This window comes from Staurois parvus, unplaced genomic scaffold, assembly GCF_062004578.1.
Source record: "Staurois parvus isolate SC_StPar_1 unplaced genomic scaffold, SC_StPar_1.0 ptg000089l, whole genome shotgun sequence".
NCBI lineage: Eukaryota > Metazoa > Chordata > Amphibia > Anura > Ranidae > Staurois > Staurois parvus.
The window spans coordinates 1,293,299-1,315,733 of record NW_028317885.1 but is presented as its reverse complement, the minus strand read 5'-3'; the positions used below and the strand labels follow the sequence as shown (position 1 = coordinate 1,315,733).

General features: G+C 39.2%; 1 protein-coding gene across 2 annotated transcripts in view; it reads right to left on the bottom strand.

Annotated features, from left to right (window-relative positions):
- ATP8B4 (ATPase phospholipid transporting 8B4 (putative)) overlaps positions 1 to 22,435 on the bottom strand; it is a 393,898-nt gene that overhangs the window by 263,156 nt on the left and 108,307 nt on the right. Inside the window, exons 6-7 of one of the 2 annotated variants that reach the window (XM_089670310.1) lie at positions 8,742 to 8,840; positions 5,082 to 5,143 (exon numbers count right to left, since the gene is read on the bottom strand). In XM_089670310.1, coding sequence (XP_089526436.1) covers positions 5,082 to 5,143; positions 8,742 to 8,840 — 161 coding nt within the window. The remainder of the gene's footprint in view (positions 1 to 5,081; positions 5,144 to 8,741; positions 8,841 to 22,435) is intronic. The other variant, XM_089670311.1, reaches the window with a different exon arrangement.

Below are 22,435 nucleotides of genomic sequence, written 5' to 3'. Positions count from 1 at the left end.
AATGAAAATATAAAATGTGTAGATGGGCTTTATGTGATATTTTATATGTGTTTGTTACGGTTTATATAAAAGCATTAACTCAGTACTATAGGTTTACTAAAGAAAAGGCACAACAGAAGCTGTTTGTACATATTGATTAATTGGAAGTTTTTAATTATGAAAGCAGAGCAGGAAGGTGGTGAAGATAGGGATCACTGCTCTGAATTAATTACTTGTGTGTAAGCAATTTTAGTTTGAACTGTTGAGCTCTACAAATCACAGATTTCTACATAACCTAGAAAAATTTAAAAAAAGAGCTAAATCTTCCTTCTGCTAGCTGAAAATGAGAGTTTAAGAACACACTATCTTACTTTTATGAGAGTAAGGTTAAAAAAAATAGTATAACTGTAGATAGATTGTATAACTGTACATTTTATAATGTTCCTATTTATTATGATACTAAAATTAGCATTTTTAATTCAGCATTAAAAAAAAAAAAAACAAACAAAAACATTAACCACTTCCTGCCCGCAATGTACTGCGGCCGGGCGGCAGCTACAGGCAAAGCGACATACCCGTATGTTGCTCTGGCTGTACTAGTACAAGTGCACCCCCTCCGGCGGACACAGCGGAATTAAGATCCTGGTGAACGGGATCCGGTGATCACGTGATCGCTAAGCATCAGTCTTTTTGTTTATAGTGCAAAAAATAAAAACCGCAGAGGTGATCAAATACCACCAAAAGAAAGCTCTATTTGTGTGAAAATAAATTACATAAATTTTGTTTGGGTACAGCATTGCACAACAGAACAATTACAAGCTGAAGCAGTGCCGAACAGCAAAAAATGGCCTGGTCAGGAAAGGGGTAAATCTTCAGGAGGGCAAGTGGTTAAACAAATCTTTAAATGTTCATGCTTTTTAAAATAAGAAATAACAAAATAATAAAGAAAGAGAAATATGTTCATTAGAGCTGATTATTGTTAACTAAGGGTTAATAAAGGGTTAAAAGCAACACATTTTTTATTAAAAAAATTTTTTTTACTTGCATTAAAATCACAATTAATCCTGCTTAAAGGTCACCCTTTGATCCACATATGAATTAAACAGAGTAAATAAAAAGTAATATTAGGTTTATTTTGAATCTGGTTCAGACCAATCGCTTTCCAGTGTGTATTCAAACCGCATACAGAATGCTTGCACGGTGTTTGCCATGTATTCAAATGTCCCAAGTTCACACCAGTAGGCCAGTTTCAGTGCTTTAAACAAAAGTACAATATGTAGTATTTAAACACATTAAAACATGTGTAAATGCATGTAAACACAGCTGAAAGCACTGGTCAAAAAAGGAAAAAAAGAAAAAAGCGCACTGGAATGCACAGAAAATACATCAAAAAGGAGTCGAAATGCGTATGAAAAAAGGCATCCAGAACGCAGACACTGCGGTGTTAACAAGCCCCGAATCATGCTTCTAAACAGTATTAGAAGTATTTACAGCCAGCTGTGTATAGCTCCGCAGGCAGAGCATGAGCAGGGAGAGAGGCACAAGTCATGATTTGTGCACGCTGCGTACTTTGTTTGCATTTTATTAGGGGGGTGTATACAGCACACCTAATTTCCTCAACTGCTTAGTCATTGGAGTACGTAACCATGAATGATACAACCTCTAGGGGGTGAGTAAACAGTATAGAAGCTCCGTAAGCCTTTCACATCAAACATAAAAAATGCTAAATAATTTCCGAACACAGTGCTCTGCAAAGTATGGTAGCGTGCTTCAATGCAGCTAACTATGGACACGCCTCTGAGCAGACGTTCTAAGGATAGACACTCCCAGTACAGAATGACCTTGCGCAGGACTCCCAGTACAGACGCCTCCACTTGAACAGTGGAGGACGGTGGGGACTTCTTACACTAACAGAAAGGGTTGTACAGAATGGGAAAGTGGTAATAATTGAAGATTTTAGTTATCCTGAAATTAAAAGGTGTAAAAGGACTGCAGTTACAGCAAAAGAGGAGATACTTTATTTTTATAATTTATTACAAAATAATTATATAAGATAGTTTAGAAGTCTAAAAAAGAAGGCAATAGGATAACCTTACATACATAAATGCCTCATTCAGAGTGTTCCTTTATTGTTCAAATGTTTATTGGCAATTGATTATGTAGACTTGTAGAAATTATAGTGATATGCTATCTATGGAGATATCGAACTTCTGGTTATGAGAATATTTGTAGGAGGCAAGGAAAATCAGACTGATCTTTACCAATTTTGCTTTGTTTATTATGAATGAATCAAACTAGGCTATGGATAACAAAGCAATTTGATTATTGTTTCTACTGTGAAAACACATCTTAATCTCAGCAATTACTTCTCTTACTCACAGTAAACCTCTTATTACAGTGGATACACTTGTTTTCTGAAATCCAGCAAAATAAGCCAAGTAATACAAAAAAAAAACAAAAAACTTCCATGCAAGATAAATCCACAAATATTAATACAATAAAATAAAAGTGACAATCTTCTTCTCCATAAATGTTACAGCCCAAATGTTTGGGCTGCAAATTTCAAACTGATTTGGCATTGTCCATGCGATTCTGGGGACACTGGAATCTGAATATACTGTAAATACCATATAATTTGCTATCTCAATGGTAATATTTATTCTGGCAACAGCATAGCTTTTGGAAAACTATTTAACAAGTGGGCTTGGCCTGAGGAGCAGTTATTTACACTCCCAGCAGTGTTGGATACCTGCAGTGGGCATAACATACGTATATAGAATCTTCTTTCATAGTGTCCAAGGTTAGTTTTCATCAATGCAGACAGATCAACCTGAGTCTACTGGCAGTGGGGCATTGACCACCAGATAGAGACACCCTTCTAGCACTTTTTTACTTGCACCTAATATCCTCTTCCTGTAGGTGGCCCTATAACCAACCGGTTTAAGGGGAAAGTTGACCTTTGGAACATGTAACATTTTCCAGCTTCTGCCTCCTCTCCACCCGATTCCCCCTCACCACTGTGACAGCAGGCAGGAGATCTTCTGTCAAAATTTAAAAAAGCAATTTAAAAAGTTCTGTGAATGACTGAACTACAAGTACCGTCAGCTGCCATTGTTGCAGCCAACAGCTTGTAGTTCTCTATGTACTAAGAGGGCACTGGTGAGCGCTCTCAAACTCCATTGATTCTTCCTGCAATTCAGTGCCTGCAGGATCCCGTCATTGCACTTGTGATCAGCTGATCATGGGTGCAAAGCCTAAAGCCCCCTTCACATGGGTCCTTCAATAAGTGATAAGAGAAATTCAAATATATAACATCAATATCATTTGAGACAATGGAATGATGGGATGTGCCAAGTTCATAATAGATAATTCATTTATCCATACAAAAAGCCAGGATTTATTTTGAAGGGCCCAGTAACTGACCTCCAAGAATAGCTCTCTACATTCTATCACTTTTATACGGCCATTCCTAAGAAATTTCCTCCCAACCCAAATCTCCAACTTGAAACCACACAGTATGATCCTAATACAACAGTTTCTAAAAAGCTCTAATTACATGTTTCCTTCACCAGGAAGTTTCTGAAGTTACATAATGTGCTGTTATGTGAACTTAGTTACCCAAAATAAAATGACATTGATGCATTCCTTTTTCCATAACGTTATTTTTCAGTTGACTGTTCCCCAAATGCATATGTGCACAATTACGCACATAAATACGCACGAATATGCGCAAAACAAGCGCCTGAAATTATGTTTATAAAAAGCAGATGCTCAAGCATCAGTACCATGTGCAAGAGGCCTACCTCTGTTTTAAGGTTAAATCTCAACTGTACCTTTTGTTACTTACTAGGTGGTTTGGTAGTTTAGTAAATGCTGCAGCAAGGGTTAATGAGGTAAACTACACTATGCTAGCAACACATAGGATAGCTGGACCACGGCTCTCTCACACACAGCAGTGACTCTGCTCTCCAGCACTCCAACATGCCCCTTTCCCCCAAGGAGTGAGAGTGCTGGTCATTTCGGAAGTGTTCAGGTAGGCATGTCAGACCGCTACAGAGCTGAAATGCTGCTTTGTGTGCAAAAGCAACAGTCCAACTCCCCTATGTGCTGTTAGGGAATTCTAACCTTTACTGCAGCACATACCAGTGTAAAAAAGTAGAGGATCCCCAATAGTTATTACTGTATATGTAGTCCATCTGCATTACAGTAATGAGGATTTAAGAGGGCTTTAAAACATATCTATTTTGACAATTTCTACACTATTCAATAACTATCTGGGTGCTAAATCTTAATATTATTTGGTTAGGAATATTCAGATAGAACCCTATGTTACTTCAAGTCTCATCCTTTGATATACTGTAATTATTCAGATGTTACATCAAAAAGGACACCCCCAGCGTTATGTACTTTTTAGGGCACGTTCACACATAATGGGGGTGATTAGCATTTTTCTGCACTAGTTAAAGGCCAGTCACTGCTGGGACACATAGGAAAAAAAAAACTGTTTTTGTTGTGCCCTGTTCACACAGCAACACAGCCAGGAGATGTGTTGCATTGGGCAGTGGCAAAATGCAGACTTAAGCATAAGACTGGTTATGGATGGATCTGTTTTTTCGTTCAACCAGGTGGTTTAACAGAAAAAACTGACTTGACTCCTCCATCCACATACTCTATGTGGATATGGAAATCCTTCCCTTTGTGTCTTTGTATTCTGACAGCAGGGAGACTTCTCCACCATCAGAATATATGGATCAGCACTGCAGGCGATGGCCTGTAGTGTTGATCAGGTAGAAATTTTCCAACAGGCTGCTTGAACAGAAGTTGATCAGTAGACAGCTAATCAATCATTGCTGATTATATTGCTAATCAGTCATTACTGTGCCTAATAGCATTGGCCGGAACCTGTTATAGATAGAAAGTTCTGGTTTATTTCTGGATACATTGGCGTTACATTAACTTCTACAAGAAGTACATTTAAATACATTATAGGTAATTTCCTTTGCTAAATACATTTTTATATTGGTTTCACCCTGTCACTTGGACACAAACAGCTACTAAAATGCATTTCACAAACTGCTGTACAATATGAATGTTGTTCTCACCTGCTACTGAGAAGAACCTGAGACTGCCGATTGTTCACTTGATTATCTGTCTTATGACGAAACTGCAATTTAGAAAAACATCTATTGAATTGTACCTGCATAGTTTACACAGATCCATTCTAATATATATGACCTCTCTCAGGCTTCATGCGCATGGCTGTACAGGAATCGTACAGCATGCAGAGCCTACGTAATCACTCTCCTGGGACCACAGCTGCCCACAGCCTGTGTTCAGAGCATACTCCCTTGTGCAGGTGCTTTATGCAACCATTGGCACATAAACGCATCTTCTAATTCCTCTCAATGGGCAGTTGCATGCAGCAAGCGCATGTCCCATGACAGTTATTACCCACTGTATGGCCCCTGGACAGCCATGTGTACAAAGCCTTATTAGCAGATAATGAGACCTTTCTTTGAGTAACTAAGGTTGCATGCTCACAAGCTGTTTTTGTCATTTTTTGGGTCCTAATAAATGTCTGTATTGATTGCTCCCTCATTTTGTGTCTTGCATGCATAAATTACATCAACTGGATATTTATTGGGGTTTATTTTTAGCCATGCATAGGCAATCTAACAGTGGTGAAATAACAACTGTGTGTGCGCATAAACTGTATATATGTTTTTTTTTTCCTTCCTTTTTTTTAAATGTATATTATATTCTTTGGACCGAAGAAAAAATTATTACAGTCTAAGACCTTGAACAATGACAACTAGCACTAGTTTTTTCCAACTATTTCACTGTCCAAATTCCCTCACCCTTTGATAACTAGGGATCACAAAGTCTACAGTGCCACCCAGTGGCTGCCTGTATTGGTAATTGCCATGCAGAAGTGCATTACAGGTTACAACATCCTAGGCTAAATATTTGTGCATATTACTGGGCTAACTTATTTGATATTGTTATTTGCTTATGGACACATTTTGCTTTAGGGCTGTACTTGGACAGGAAACTGACCTCTGCCTTTACACAAGCCGTCGATGTTTACTAATTTTGCTGAACTTCTGCATGCTGGAAGAAAGCCAACAATATGTATCCATACATTCTTTTGTAAAAATTCTCCTTATTCCAATACTGGTGCCAAAACAAAAGGCAATTTCCAGTTTTCATTGAGATTTAGCAGACATTCCAAGTCTTTTGCTAAACTCCATTCTAGTAAATTTTAAAGGATAAGTTCACCTTTCAAAAAAAGAAATAATAAATGCACATTTTTTGCAGGTAATAAAATGTGCATTTATAATTTTTTTTTCTAAGGAACCTGCAGAACATTGCACCCATGATCAGCAGATCACGGGTGCAATCTCAGGCTCCTGAAGACTCTGAGGATAGTTGTCTGCCTGTACATCAAACGGCAAGCAATTACTTGAGAGAAGGAAGAATCAATGGTCTATGAGAGTGCTCACAAGCGCCCTCCAAGTTCATTGAGAACCACAAACTGTTAGCCACAACTAGGCATTCATTCAGAGAAAATTGTGAATGAATAAAGCGACCATGTGGGTGGAGCCACGCACAGCCATGTTATTTTCAAATTGTAACAGTGGGTGCAGAAAGATCTCCCACCCACTGTCACAGGAGTGCAGTTTGCAGATGTTGGATTTTAGAGTGAATATGTTTCACCCTAAAAGTGGATGAAACATGAATATTGCCAGAGAATATTAAAAAAGACATACATAATGTATAAATCTGCATATTATAAATACAAATTCTATACAAAACAAAATTCTAACTTGTACAAACCACTCTCTTAAAGTGACACTAAACTTTAAAAAAAAAAAGAAAAAAGAAAAATCATTCAAGCATGTATTCCTAACTCAATAAAGTGTTGTAGTTTGCTACCAGCCTCCTCTTCAATCATCTTTTTTTTTGGCTGCTGTTAGAGGGTGGCTACATTGTCCCACGTATGTTGGAACGTAGCCACCCTCTCTTGTTCTTTCCCATGAACTATGGGATGTGTAGTGTGCATAGAGCAGTGTACATGACCAAATATAAAGTGCATTGCTCATTCCAGACAGTAGGAAACAATATAATGAAAAATAGATTACAGGGTCATTAAAGTGGAGCTCCAGTCAACGCTGAAAAATATAAAAGTCAGCAGCTACAAAAACTGTAGCTGCTGAAGTTTAAATAACAGACACTCACCTGTCCTATTCACCAGCGGTAGGTTCACACCAGCCAGGTTCGCTGCCCGTCCTCTCCCAGAGCCAGCATCCTAAGTGCGGGCCCCGGATGTGACAACTTTTGGTCCAATGCACATGCACAGGTAGCGATGCGCATAGTGAATGGTCCCATAGTCTTCTGGGACCTCTCACTTGTCCCAGAAGACAGCTGGGGGTGGGGGAGGGAGGGGTTTTGTTGGTGTAGGGACAACTTCCACATCCGATCGCTTAGGCTCCCCAAAGGGTGCAATTCATCATGGGGAGGGCGGGCCCATTCCTTAAAATGGACTCAGCAATAGCATGCAATGCCCAGCAGCAGCAAGCAAAGCTAACAAAATAGTAGCAGGCATTAAACAGGGAATTTACACCAGAGATAAAACCATAATCCTGCCACTTTATAAAACTCTGGTTTGGCCACATCTGGAGTATGCCGTCCAGTTTTGGTCACCTATCCTCAGGAGGGAGGTGCGGGAACTGGACAAAGTCCAGAGAGAGTCCAGATAAAGTTAATAAGGGGACTGGAGGACCTCGGTTACAAAGAACGGCTACAAACATTAAACTTCTCCCTGGAAAAGAGAGAAGATATGATAGTGATATAAAAATACCTCAATGGAGATTCTAGCATAGTGAATAAACTATTCTGTCTCAGGGAGTGTAAGCAGACACGGTCCAACTCAATGAAATCCGAGAAGCGGTTTAACCTTAAACTGTGTAGGGGGTTTTTCACTATCAGGGTGGTAAGGATGTGGAACTCACTTCCACAATTGGTGGTGTCAGCAGGAAGTATTGATAGTTTTAAAAAAACTCTTGGATGGGTATCTCAACGAGCACAGTATACAGGGATATGAGCAATGTTTTTTTTTACATGAACACGCACACATAACACAGGTTGGACTGGATGGAATGGATTATTTTGGAAAATAAGGATATCTTTAAGGCTCCATGCACACGGGGTGTTAATAAAGCTGGTAACATTAGCTGTGTAAAGTCACCTTAAAAACGTGAGGTTCTCAGCGTTTTTAATTGTACTTGCATTAGCGTTTAGCATCATTTTGTGAAAGTTCTTTAGTGTTTTTTTTTTGTCAAATACAGTCCAAAAAAGACGGTTTATCGCTATTTACCGTGTTTTACAGCGTTAGCGTGTTTTTACAGCTAAAAAAAACTCCTCTAGAAACCCACTAGTCCTGGGGTTTTTTCCAGCCAAAAAATGCCCCTGCCAAAAACCGATGATTACAGTCTACATGTGCATGGACACATAGGATAACATGCTGGGCGGTTTACTGGCTGCAGGAAAAAACGTCAAAAGCCAAACACAGCCGCTGTAAAAAAAGTCCAGTGTTCATGAGGACTTAGTGTCACTTTAAGAAGGCTCACTCTGGTAGTGTCAGGATACAATGCAAGGTATGAATATAATCCAAATTTAGTTCTTATAAGTAAAAAAGTAACTGCATTATATAACAAGACTGCCATGATCTAACAATAACAAAATTGCACAGGAAAACTTACATAGTCATCAGTGGCATCTTTAACAGCAGTGATGGTCAGTACAAGAACTAAAGGCACAATGGTGGTAAACCACGACAAGGAAGAAATTTCAGGGATTAGCTACAAAGAAGAATATGAAATCATTATAACAGGTACAAACATGCAAACTCTTACTAAAACTTAGTATAAATGGTTGACAATAGTATTTTTAACCACTAGCCTACAGGGCACTTGTACCCCCCTTCCTGTCCAGGCCAATTTCCAGCTTTCAGTGCTGTCACACTTTGAATGACAATTCCGCGGTCAAACAACACTGTACCCATATGAAATTTTTAATCATTTTTTTGTGACAAATAGAGCTTTATTTTGGTGGTATTTAATCACCTCTGGGTTTTTTCTTAATTTTTGTTATAAAATTTTGTAAATAAGTGATTTTTCTCCTTCACTGATGTGCGCTAATGAGGCTGCACTGATAGGCTGCACTGATGGACACTGATAGGTGGCACTGATGGGCACTGATGAGGAGGCACTGGTAGGTGGCACTGATGGGCATTGACAGGCATCACTGATGGGCACTGAAATGCAGCACTGATGCATGGCACTGATAGGCGGCACTGACTGGCACTAATAGGCGGCACTCGCCGCGCTGCGCGCTCCCTGAGCCGCACGTGCGCAGTGAGAATGGGAGGACGTCATATGACATCCTCCCAGAACAAGAGAACCACCTTGCGGCTGTCATATTACTATATGGCGGGCGGGAGGTGGTTAAAGCCATATCTATGCAGCTGTTAAATCAAGCTATCTACTGTGAATTTAACATGATAAAGTCAAATGCAGTGTGTCTGTTACTGTGTGCACATAATTTCCTAACCACACATATTTATGTGAGTTATATTTGTGATCCCATGGATAAGTGTTCAACATGTCCACACCCCACCACAACATGTATGGCCATCACAATGAGGGAAAATTTCTACAATGTGCTCATACCACAGAAACAAAAAACCAATGCACGCATACAGTAAACCTAAACAAACATGTGCTATGGGTACAGGGGGGATTCCTGACCTTATTACATTATATAATTTATAATACTTTTTTTTTGCAAATTCTTTTAGTAAAGAAGCATCAAGAAAAGAGCAACCAAGTAGGAATAACAAACAAAGTAAGCAAAATACAGAGAGCCCCACATCAATCATGTGCAAAATAGTAACATCCATGGATGCATGGTAAGGAAATAAACAATACATACTGTAGAAAGAGAACTAGCAGAAAAGACCATGTTGGCAGAGCATGAAGTTGCCAACGCTAAGCAGCAAAATCTAAATCCAAAGGGGCTTCCTTCGATGCTATATAGCTCTCATGAGTGACATGGTCTAGTTGAGGGAGGATACTCTTTTTTTTCCCTCACTTTTAAGCGAAGATAACAGGGGATGAGCAAGTGGAGAAGAAATAAGGATAGAAAGAAAAGAAGGGAAAAAGGGGGGAACAGGGAGGTGCAATGCAGGCAGTGGCAAAGCTGCAGAGAAAGGCTGAATTAAATTCAGTCTCCAGAACAGGTCTCCATTAGGGCCTTGCCCTTATCAGAGTACCAAACATGTTCCAGTGAATCCACGTTTTAGAGTATCGCTCTCACCGGATTTGAGTATAAAGCACCAGATCTTCCAAGATATTTTTATCTTCCACCTTGTTGAGCCACAATGAGATAGAAGGGGGTGAGGAGTTTTCAGTCACTGAGCAATACAAGCTTTGGCGGCATTAAGTGGCACATTCTTGTAGGTCTTGACTGGGATCTCTGAAGTATGAAGAAGATCGGGTCCTTTGGTCCCAGATAGTCAGTAAACCTTTGCGTAAGTCTGTGTACTTTGTTCCAATAATGTTCTAGTTTCAGACAAGACCAAAAAATGTGAAGCAATGTCCCCTGCTCCTCCCGGCATCTCCAGCAACTACCAGAGGCTTCAGAAAAATAAGGCCCGGAGAACCGTCAGCGTGCGGTACCATCTTATCAACAGCTTAAAATTACTCTCATTGATGCTTTTGTAGATCAAAGTTTTTAAGGCAAATTGAATGATATTCTCTGTGGGGAGATCGGAGAGTGCGGTAAATCTGGCACTGACAGTCCAAATTCAATGGACAGCTTGCCTGTAACAACGCAGAGGAGTGCCGAGCAGGAGATCGCAACTGGTCCCTGGGAGACCACAAAGCGTTTTTAACTTTTACTTTAATCTGGTGAATGAGGAGATTTAACAGACATTGGTGGTGGCACACTGAATGGTGGTTGCAACATATGGACTTTCTATAATTTCATGGTGTTGGAATCGATGGAAGTACACAATATTTGGGACTTTGCACAGTCATTTGTTTTGAACGCAGATTAATAATTATGTATTTGTAGGACTGTGAGTAAAGTGGTTTTGGTAATAATTTCTTTTTATGATATTTGCAAATTGCACAGAGTATCTATTTGCAAGGGCTATCAGGTGTATGTGATATTTTGGATCTTTTTGGAGAAGGGATAGCGGCTTCAATTACAAATTTGTTGTTCATTTAAATTTGGTAATTATAGACGCGAGTGTTATTTGTACATAATTGATCTTGTTGCTATGTACTGTAGTATAGCAATGTTAAAAAGTACAGAAATTATCCCTTTTAAAACCACACTGTTGAGAAATATCTACATATTACCATGCTAGCCACAATCTTTAAATTACTGACAATGCTCCTCCTGAATGCGCAAACTTGAACAGCTATAAAACTAATGCAATATGTTTCCATTGCTACAAAAATCCATATTGCCACTGTGTGGAAATCTCCAACCCTCTAGACAGAAGCAGTCAATAAATGATCATAGCATCTGAAAAAATAAATGCAACCCAAACTTACTCTATACCAACATTCAGAAGTGATTGGCAGCCATAAATGGATTATATATAGGTGAAACTCGAAAAATTAGAATATCGTGCAAAAGTTCATTTATTTCAGTAATGCAACTTAAAAGGTGAAACTAATATATGAGATAGACTCATTACATGCAAAGCAAGATAGTGCAAGCCGTGATTTGTCATAATTGTGATGATTATGTCTTACAGCTCATGAAAAACCCAAATCCACAATCTCAGAAAATTAGAATATTACATGCAATCAATAAAACAAGGATTGCATATAGAACAATAGCGGACCTCTGAAAACTTGGTTTGGGCCCCTTTAGCAGCAATCACTGCCTCAATGCGGCGTGGCATGGAAGCTATCAGCTTGTGGCACTGCTGAGGTGTTATGGAAGACCAGGATGCTTCAATTGTGGCCTTCAGCTCTTCTGCATTGTTCGGTCTCATGTCTCTCATCTTTCTCTTGGCAGTGCCCCACAGATTCTCTATTGGATTCAGGTCAGGTGAGTTTGCTGGCCAATCAAGCACAGTAATCCCTCGGTCATTGAACCAGGTTTTGGTGCTTTCGGCAGTGTGGGCAGGTGCCAAGTCCTGCTGGAAAATGAAGTCAGCATCCCCATAAAGCTCGTCTGCGGAAGGAAGCATGAAGTGCTCCAAAATCTCCTGGTAGACGGCTGCGTTGACCCTGGACTTAATGAAGCACAGTGGACCAACACCAGCAGATGACATGGCTCCCCAAATCAACACAGACTGTGGAAACTTCACACTGGACTTCAAGCATCTTGCAGTGTGTGCCTCTCCATTCTTCCTCCATACTCTGGGTCCTTGGTTTCCAAATGAGATGCAAAAGTTGCTCTCATCAGAAAAGAGGACTTTGGACCACTGAGCGACAGACCAGGTCTGTTTTTCTTTAGCCCAGGTAAGACACTTCTGACATTGTTTGTTGTCCAGGAGCGGCTTGACAAGAGGAATAAGACATTTGGTCAGCAGTCTTCCCCATGATTGTGATTCCTACTGAACCAGACTGAGAGCCCATGTAAAGGCTCAGGAACCCTTTGCAGGTGTTATGGCTTAATTAGCTGATTGGGACACTTTTTTGAGCCTAGAATATTGCACCTTTTCACAATATTCTAATTTTCTGAGATTGTGGATTTGGGGTTTTCATGAGCTGTAAGCCATAATCATCACTATTATGACAAATCACGGCTTGAACTATTTTGCTTTGCATGTAATGAGTCTATATTATATATTAGTTTCACCTTTTAAGTTGCATTACTGAAATAAATGAACTTTTGCACGATATTCCAATTTTTCAAGTTTCACCTGTAGATACCTGGTTTTTATTGCTCTACAGTAATTTGATCCTGCATCCCCTCAGCTTTATATAATAATTACTCTTTATTTTATTAACCCTTGTTTTTGGGACATTAGAGTCTATATTTCTATATCAGACTATGATTCTTAATGTGTGCTCAGACTTGATTGTAGATAAATCTTAGATCACTTTTGGATAGCGTAGGGATGGAAGAGCCCCACACTCCATGATAAAATGCAGCGTTACACGATTAAAGAAAAACACATTTCAGATCTCACAAAAAGATGCTGAGATTACGTTATGTTGCATTTTAATACATGGGACATAAATGGGGCTCTTAAAAATAAAACATCTTCCAATACCTCAAAATTAAATATTTCCCCCAAACATTGACAGGCACCATGCAGGATGGTGCCTTCACGGCTTACAAAAAAGCTTTATTAGACAACCCACTTCTTACAACAGTTCAGAGAAACCCTCTTTCATACATTCTAAAGTGGGAAACAGACTTTGGAAACTGTTACGGTGGATGATTCAAGCTAGATTTGGGCCACCCCAACTAAGAGCTAAGCTCAAGTTTTGGATGTAGAAGCCAACAACAAACTTTTCTGGCACTTGATCCTTTTAAGGATATCTCTAATGGTCCCTAAATACATGTCACTCTACTGCTGTGGCTGCCAGACTGAAGGCTCATTCAAGCATATCTGGTGGAACTGACCAATACCCAAACACATGTGGACCAGGGCCTACAAAAGGCGTTATACGATCACAGAAGCATTTTTTTGCAAAGCCATGCTAAACAAAAACCCAAACTATGAATTTCCCACCAGTTAAAGCTGTTCACCCATATCCTTGCAGAAGTCAAAAGAGTAAAATCTTGGCTTTCAAGGGCCCTCACAATACCTTTTGAGGAAGTCAAGCACCAGGCTTCCGGAGTTCTTTTTCTTTAGAAACTTCCTGCCATGTAAACTAATAATATGAACAAATTTCAGATAATTGAAAGTTGTGAATCAAGCTCTACCTTCCTTCTACCTTTCACAGGGATTCTCTGACCGTATGAACTCTACCTATCATGTTGGGTTTGTTATCTCTCTATCTAGGAGTCATTGCCTAAGTCTCTCAGATGGACAGAAACCCCGATTGCCAGCATCCTCCAACTACAACCCCCCATCCCCTCCTCCTTTTTTGTTTTTTTCCCCCTCCTCCTTTTTTATATGCTCTCTCTCTCATGTTCTTGCCCCCTCTCTTATTTTCTCCCCCTTACCCTTCTGCTATTCTTCTCCCACCTACCCATGAAAGCCTGGATCCCAAACCCTAGATTTTCCCATCCCTTAATCTGCAAATGTCATACTAGGAATATTCATTTATTTACAGCTCTCATTCTCAGTTTTTTTATATTGTAGACAACTGTGCTATTCTTGTGAGCTGTGTATTTGCTACTGACACTCCTGATTTATGTAAGCTACTGAAACACCTGTTTAAGTTATACCATGTGTTGCAGATGTTTGGATTACTCCTACTCCTGTACTTTTCTAGATTTGAAAATAATAAAAAAAAAGTATTTAATTAAAAAAATTAAAAAATAAAATACCTGATGCACATTATCTGTAGAACTGATTTGTTTTTTCCTGTTGCTATATATTTATAAGTGTTAGACATGTAAGATGGGTTTAACTTTAATGTAATGTCGTCTATGGCAATATGTATACACACTTTGTAGTATTTAAGATGGTGGAGTGAGGAAGGGGAAATTACATTATATTATATATAAATAACCACCAGCCACCATGGACTCCAGCCTTTGAGAACGCCCAGTGGGAGGGGTGAAATGCATCAGATGGGAGCTGCTGGTGACATTGCTTCCAGTCGGTGGAACGCACGTCGGTGCGCTACTTCCGGAGCGGCGTTTGTATGTCCGTGCTTGAAAATCTGTCATTACATGTGAGTGGAACACAAACTGTTTTTACTATAATAAACATTTTACTATGTGGGCCCCCTTTTCTCTCTATTATACAACCGTATGAGGAATTTATAACTATGAAAGGGAACTCGGCAACTGGGGATCGGGTAGAGCACTGGACCCCCGAGGAGGACTACAAATCCCAGCTGAACCTAATAAGCATACAAGCACGATAGACTCTAATATTAAGAGTATACATGAGTTGGTGAGTAAGTGGGAACACCGGAGGAGAGCACCAAGAGTTTTGCACTTTATGAAGAAATATGGAATGTTTGCACACTGAGAGACTATATTAAATAATTTAATATTCATTCAGTTTTTTTGTGGTGGTGCACTTGTATGTATATTGTGATATAGAGCACACTGTATGAATTTCATTGCTATGTGCATATAGTGAGGAATTCACATGTTCAGTTGGGCAGCGCTTCTTTGTTATAATATTATATTTGTTCTGAACAAAACAGTCCTTATGAAGAGGTATATGATTTGTATCATGTTCAGTAAGATGTTGTGTTATGTTCAGTAAGATGTTGTGTCATGTTCAGTAAGATGTTGTGTCATGTTCAGTAAGATGTTGTGTCATGTTCAGTAAGATGTTGTGTCATGTTCAGTAAGATGTTGTGTCATGTTCAGTAAGATGTTGTGTCATGTTCAGTAAGATGTTGTTTCATGTTCAGTAAGATGCCACAATTGCCTAACTGTATTCTATCCATCCAACATGTGTTGTGGAAGAGTGTCAAAAGGTTTCCCATTTCTTTTATGTTCTAGATTCTTGCATGTAGTTCTACTAGAGATGTAGAATGAGAACATTTTCATGAAATATTTTTCAGAAGTGTTAACAAATCTTGTTTTAAATTTGATGTGGCCAGAAGCTGAGTGTTAATTGGCATTACACCAGTGAGAATATCATGAAAACCAAAGTGTTAGGATTATTAAATGGTTTATAAAAAGCCTAGCAGCTGTTCCAGATGTCAGCTGAGTTCCCATAAGGCAGACGTCGTTACTCTCCAGATCACTAATATGAACAGCATTGCTACTAAACTATTAACACTGGAAGCATGCTATGAGTATGGATAACTCCAGTAGCAGCGACCTCTCCCTTGTGATGGATAGAAATGGTGTATTTTTATGCATATATTCCACTTCTGCAACAGAGAAAAGGACCCCCACCCCTTTCAGGGTAGGACTAGGAACCTATGGCCTAGGGGAAGCACATCCAACTAGCCTTTTTATGGTAGGGACATATTTCTGTGGGCTAAAGAAAATGTACTACGCAACGTGTGCCATGAAGTCACACTTTGGGCCATTGTAAAAGGTGGGCACTGTTCCTTAATACATGGTTTATTTTGACACTTTTTTGAACACCTACCAATGTCAGCTTCATTTATTCTTATGACATCCCAAAGCTGCAAAGGTATTTGGTGTCGGAAGACTTCCATCTGCCAGATGGGGATCATGGAGCTATATAATGCTTTGCACATGTCATTAACTGGATGTCCCACCCAAAAGCTGGCCACACACTGATTGAAATTTGGCTATACAGTAGGGACTGGATGCATTTTAGTGTGTGGGTGTCCCTGCTCTACAGAAGTATATTGTTTAATCAACTTCTGTCAAAAGGGACATGCTGGAAAACGTTTCTCAATTGGCTGCTGCATTCAGTTTGGTATATTAAAGTTGAATATTAAAGTTATATATTAAAGGTTGAAATCCGACCAGGGAAACTTAATTGAAATGGCCCAAATATTCACCTAAATCTATGGTTCCGAGTGGGAGGGTCTTTCTTCATAGTTGTTGTGACTGACTTGTGAAATAAACAATTCTCAATGGCTGTCAGAGACACCAGCATCATAAAGCTAAAAAAATTCAGGCGCTAGATTGTGAAATTATGCAACATGTCCTATATTATCTATAAAACAAAACCAGCCAAACAGCACGTGATAATCAGTAAATCACTGTTGTGCTGTGCAGCAGTCCAGCAGCTCCAAGAAGAATAAAACCAGGAGCGGTGTAGTGCAATAGGTGATCCAATAGTCTCCAGTAAGCACTTAGGAAAGCTGATGACCATGTAAAACCACAGCACACCAAGTACAAACCATAAAAAAACATTTATTGACACACTGTAAGTTCAGTCTTTAAAGAGGTAATTGATAATAGATCATCCTATTAAAACAAATGTATAGAAAACCTGTATCCGGGCATAAAAAGGCATGAGGTCTCTGCTGCAAGCTGTTATCATAGTGATTATTCCATGCACATAGAACCCAAGATGCCACTAATAGTATTTAGGGAAAAGCCTGTGATGAGATGTGGTTGTGGGTCTCAGAAACAGATTACCTTCGTCAGATGAGGATGGCAGAAAATGGATGCTGGACTGGTATAAGGTGCGGGATCGTGTGGATGAATGGTCTGATGGCCAGTCGCATAAGTGGATGTAAATGTAGATACCAGTGCAGACAGACCACTGGTGTATGGTCAATCCTTCCTCACACCGGAAGTGACAGTTGCACCTTATTTGACAAAGGGCCACCCCGAAATGTGTAATAATGACAACAGCCCAAACCTCAGTTCCAGCCTTTGCTTAGCTTGCGATCCATCACATCCTCTTCTGGTCAGCAGCATTCATCTGGGTTGTTGACATCACTTCCACACAATCCTGCCACTTCCACACAATTCCACAGTTTATACCAGTCCAGCATCCAGTTTATGCCATCCTCATCTGATGGAAGTAATCTATTTCTGAGACCTTCAGCAACATGTCATCACTGGCTTGTCCCTATTTTAGTGGCATCTTGGGTTCTATGTGCATGGAATAATCGCTATAGTAATAGCTTGCAGCAGAGACCTCATGCCTTTTTATGCCTGGATACAGGCTTTCTATACATTTGTTTTAATTTGAGGATCTATTATCAATTACCTGGTTTTACACAGTCATCAGCTTTCAGGACACCAGCAGCAGACTGGTGATGATACAACAAGTGGAGGCAAAAACACCAGTCTGGAAAGCAGCACTGAAGTACCAGTCTTCATGCCTGGAAGAGTTCCTGTGGATGGTTACATGATGGTGGAGGTTGGGTCGGTGGGAGTAATAGGGGGCTGCAAATTTTGCCTACGTATTGGCTTTAGGTTTGCTGAGCAACTAATTGTTCTTGTTTTCCCATTGTCTTAGGTTAAAGAAGTCTTTAGCATTACAGAAAGTAAGCTGTAGACTGGAAATATGTATCTGACAATAACAGGAGATTCAATACAATGGGATTACTAAAATGAAGACTGGGCACAACACTTGTGTTGAGGGACATCTGGATGTAACAAACCATTTAAACAATTACTTCTGTTCAGTATTCTCAGAAACAAATTGCACCAACAATAACAAGTTTGGGGATTATTTGGTTCCAAAAACGACGGCTAATTTTCAGGATTTCTGGAGACAGAGGAAGCAGAGGAACTAGCTTGGTTAAAGCTTAATAAAGCAATGGACCCTGATGGTATTCATCTCAGAGTTCTAAGAGACATTCCTCATGATTGGCAGATAACTAATATTGTATCTATCCACAAGAAGGGCAGCTGGGTAGAAGCTGGCAATTACATGCCAGTGAGTTAACCTCGGTTGTAGTCAAGTTAATGGAATGACTCCTAAAAAGAAGGATCACTGATCACTGGACCCAAACCAGCATGGCAGATCATGGCAGACTAATCTGATTGCATTATTTTACTATATCACTAATGTTTTGGTCCAGGGTGGGGCTGTGTTTTCAACAAGGCATTTGATACAGTTCCCCATAATGATCTATTAAAAAGTTGTACGAGCTAGGACTGACCCTTGAGTGGTTTAGTGGATATGCAGTTGGCTAAAGGATAGATATTAGAGTGTGGCTGTAAATAGGGTTCATTCAGAACAGAGACCCATCACTAGTAGTGTACCACAAGGCTCTGTACTAGGTCCTGTTTTATTTAATCCATATGCAAGTTATAGAATTAAAGGGTTGATGGGTAAGATATGTATTTTTACTGATGACACAAAGGTGTGCAATAGGATTGATATCTCATGTCTTTAACATGGAACATGATTTGGCATTGCTGGAAGAGAAGTCAAAGCAGTGGAAATTGCAGTTCAATGTTTCTATATGGAAAATAATGCACCTAGGGACAAAGAATGCAGAGTACAACATTGAGTGTACAGTGTTGGCCAGCACCACAGAGGAAAAGGATTTGGGGGTACTTATTTCAAAATATTGCAAAATGAGCAAACAGTGTGACCATGCAATGGGAAAAGAAAATAGAATTCTAGGATGTATCACTAGAGGGGTCATCAGCAGGAGGAAGGAGATCCTAATTCCCCTATATAGATCTTTAGTGAGACCTCATTTAGAATACTGTGTCCAGTTCTGGAAGCTTCACTTACAAAAAGATATTAAAAACACAGAATGAGTCCAGAGACAGGTAACAAAAATGGTGAAAGTCTAAGGGATAAAACATATTAACAGACTTCAGGAACCTAATATGTACAGTCTGGAAGAAAGAAGGGAAAGGGAAGACATAATTGAAACCTTTAAATACATCAAAGGGGTGAATAAGGTTCAGGAGGGCAGTATTTTCAATACAAAGCCAAGATCAAGAACACGGGGATATGACTTCAATCTACCAGGAGCAACGTTCAAAACTAATCTTAGAAAGTATTATTTTACCGAAAGAGTAGTTGATGCTTGGAATAGACTTCCAGCAAACAAGCTTGGGACAAACAGATCTATACTCAGACAAAAAAAGTTAACAAAAAAAAAAGGAAAAGAAAAATACAAATACATACAGTGGGGATCAAAAGTTTGGGCACCCCAGCTAAACATTTGTATTAATGTGCATAAAGAAGCCAAGGAAAGATGGAAAAATCTCTAAAAGGCATCAAATTACAGATTAGACATTCTTATAATATGTCAACAAAAGTTAGATTTTATTTCCATCATTCACACTTTCAAAATAACAGAAAACAAAAAAATGGCGTCTGCAAAAGTTTGGGCACCCTGCAGAATTTATAGCATACACTGCCCCCTTTGCCAAGCTGAGACCTGCCAGTGTCATGGATTGTTCTCAATCATCGTCTGGGAAGACCAAGTGATGTCAATCTCAAAGGTTTTAAATGCCCAGACTCATCTGACCTTGCCCCAACAATCAGCACCATGGGTTCTTCTAAGCAGTTGTCTAGAAAACTGAAACTGAAAATAGTTGACGCTCACAAAGCTGGAGAAGGCTATAAGAAGATAGCAAAGCGTTTTCAGATGTCAATATCCTCTGTTCGGAATGGAATTAAGAAATGGCAGTCATCAGGAACAGTGGAAGTTAAAGCAAGATCTGGAAGACCAAGAAAAATATCAGACAGAACAGCTCGCACGATTGTGAGAAAAACAATTCAAAACCCACTTTTGACTGCACGATCCCTCCAGAAAGATCTGGCAGACACTGGAGTTGTGGTACACTATTCCACTATAAAGAGATACTTGTACAAATATGGTCTTCATGGAAGAATCATCAGAAGAAAACCTCTTCTTCGTCCTCACCACAAAAATCATCGTTTGAACTTTGCAAATGAACATATAGACAAGCCTGATGCATTTTGGAAACAAGTTCTGTGGACCGATGAGGTTAAAATTGAACTTTCTGGCCGGAATGAGCAAAGGTACGTTTGGAGAAGAAGGGGCACAGATTTTAATGAAAAGAACCTCTGTCCAACTGTTAAGCATCAATCATGCTTTGGGGTTGTGTTGCAGCCTGTGGCACAGGGAACATCTCACGAGTAGAAGGAAAAATGGATTCAATAAAATTTCAGCAAATTTTGGATGGTAACTTGATGCCATCTGTGAAAAAGCTGAAGTTAAAGAGAGGATGGCTTCTACAAATGGATAATGATCCTAAACACACCTCGAAATCCACGGGGGATTACATCAAGAGGCGTAAACTGAAGGTTTTGCCATGGCCTTCACAATCTCCTGACCTCAACATAATTGAAAATCTATGGATAGACCTTAAAAGAGCAGTGTGTGACAGACAGCCCAGAAATCTCAAAGAACTGGAAGACTTTTGTAAGGAAGAATGGGCAAAGATACCTCAAACAAGAATTGAAAGACTCTTGGCTGGCTACAAAAAGCGTTTACAAGCTGTGATACTTGCCAAAGGGGGCAGTACAAGATGTTAACTCTGCAGGGTGCCCAAACTTTTGCAGACGCCATTTTTTGTTTTCTGTTATTTTGAAAGTGTAAATGATGGAAATAAAATCTAACTTTTGTTGACATATTATAAAAATGTCTAATCTGTAATTTGATGCCTTTTGGAGATTTTTCCATCTTTCCTTGGCTTCTTTATGCACATTAATACAAATTTTTAGCTGGGGTGCCCAAACTTTCGATCCCCACTGTACATAATTTAAAAAAATAAAAATGGGACAGACTCGATTGACAACTTGGTCTTTTTTTCTGTCATCATTTTTCTGTTTCTATTTGTTATTCACCTCTGACAAGTCCCCCTTTTTTGTGTTGTAAAATATACTCTAATCAGTTTCTGTGGATTTTCTAATGTAATACTTAAAGGAAGACCAGTGTTTCAAAAGGCAAAAACTCCTACAAAATCAGTTAAAGAAAATTAATATTACATGCATTAGACTGCAGTATAGAATTGCTCTTTTCCAGGAAAGGAAAGCATTTCAGCCCTTTTAAAACTATACACTCTTTAAAGACTGCTTTAGGTGAACATCTGAATATAGGTCTGCAGTAAGAGTTTAAAAGAATAAAATATTTGAAAAATATTTGAATAAATGACCCATGGCAGACAATAGACATTGCCCCTCAGCATAGTCAAACTCTTATAACAAAAATTGTTTAGCTACCACAAAAAAAAAAAAATTTCGAGTAGGTTAATTCTATGTTTCAGGGTACAATAATCAACAAAAAATTGGCAGCAATCTTGGAGGACACCCACAATAAATTTATCACAAATAACCAACCATGGCTTGATTATTTTCCCCTTTCCCAATACACTGTGTCTTACAACTGATAACAAGAGGATATTCCTCACCCCCCCAAAGCTTCCTTTTCCTCTCTTTCCATGCTCAACACCTTTCCTTCTCATCTCCTGCACTCTCTCCGATTTCCTTCTTTCTATCCAGTTCCTCGCTGGTACTCCATACACTGAACTCTTTTCCTTCATTAGTCCTTTGTTTCTGTTCCCCTCTATTCCTCTCATTCTCAGTATTTGAGCTCATTGGTTACTTTCTCAAAATTTACTAGGGGGAACATTTCTTTTATAATTTTTCCTATGCAGCCGTAAATAGGTTCAATGGTTAATATCACATGACAAGCACCTACAACAATGTACTTAGTACGTATGAATGTGTTCTACTGCAGCATTTCCAGTTCCCATACTTCACCCATGTTTGAATCCAATGACAACGTGACTGGTTAATATAAATTCACAGTTTTTGTAATTAACATAACCCTATACAAGTGTAAACTCTCTGTAAAGCTATGCTGTAACTACTCTGAGCCAATAATGTATGAAATAATCTGCACTT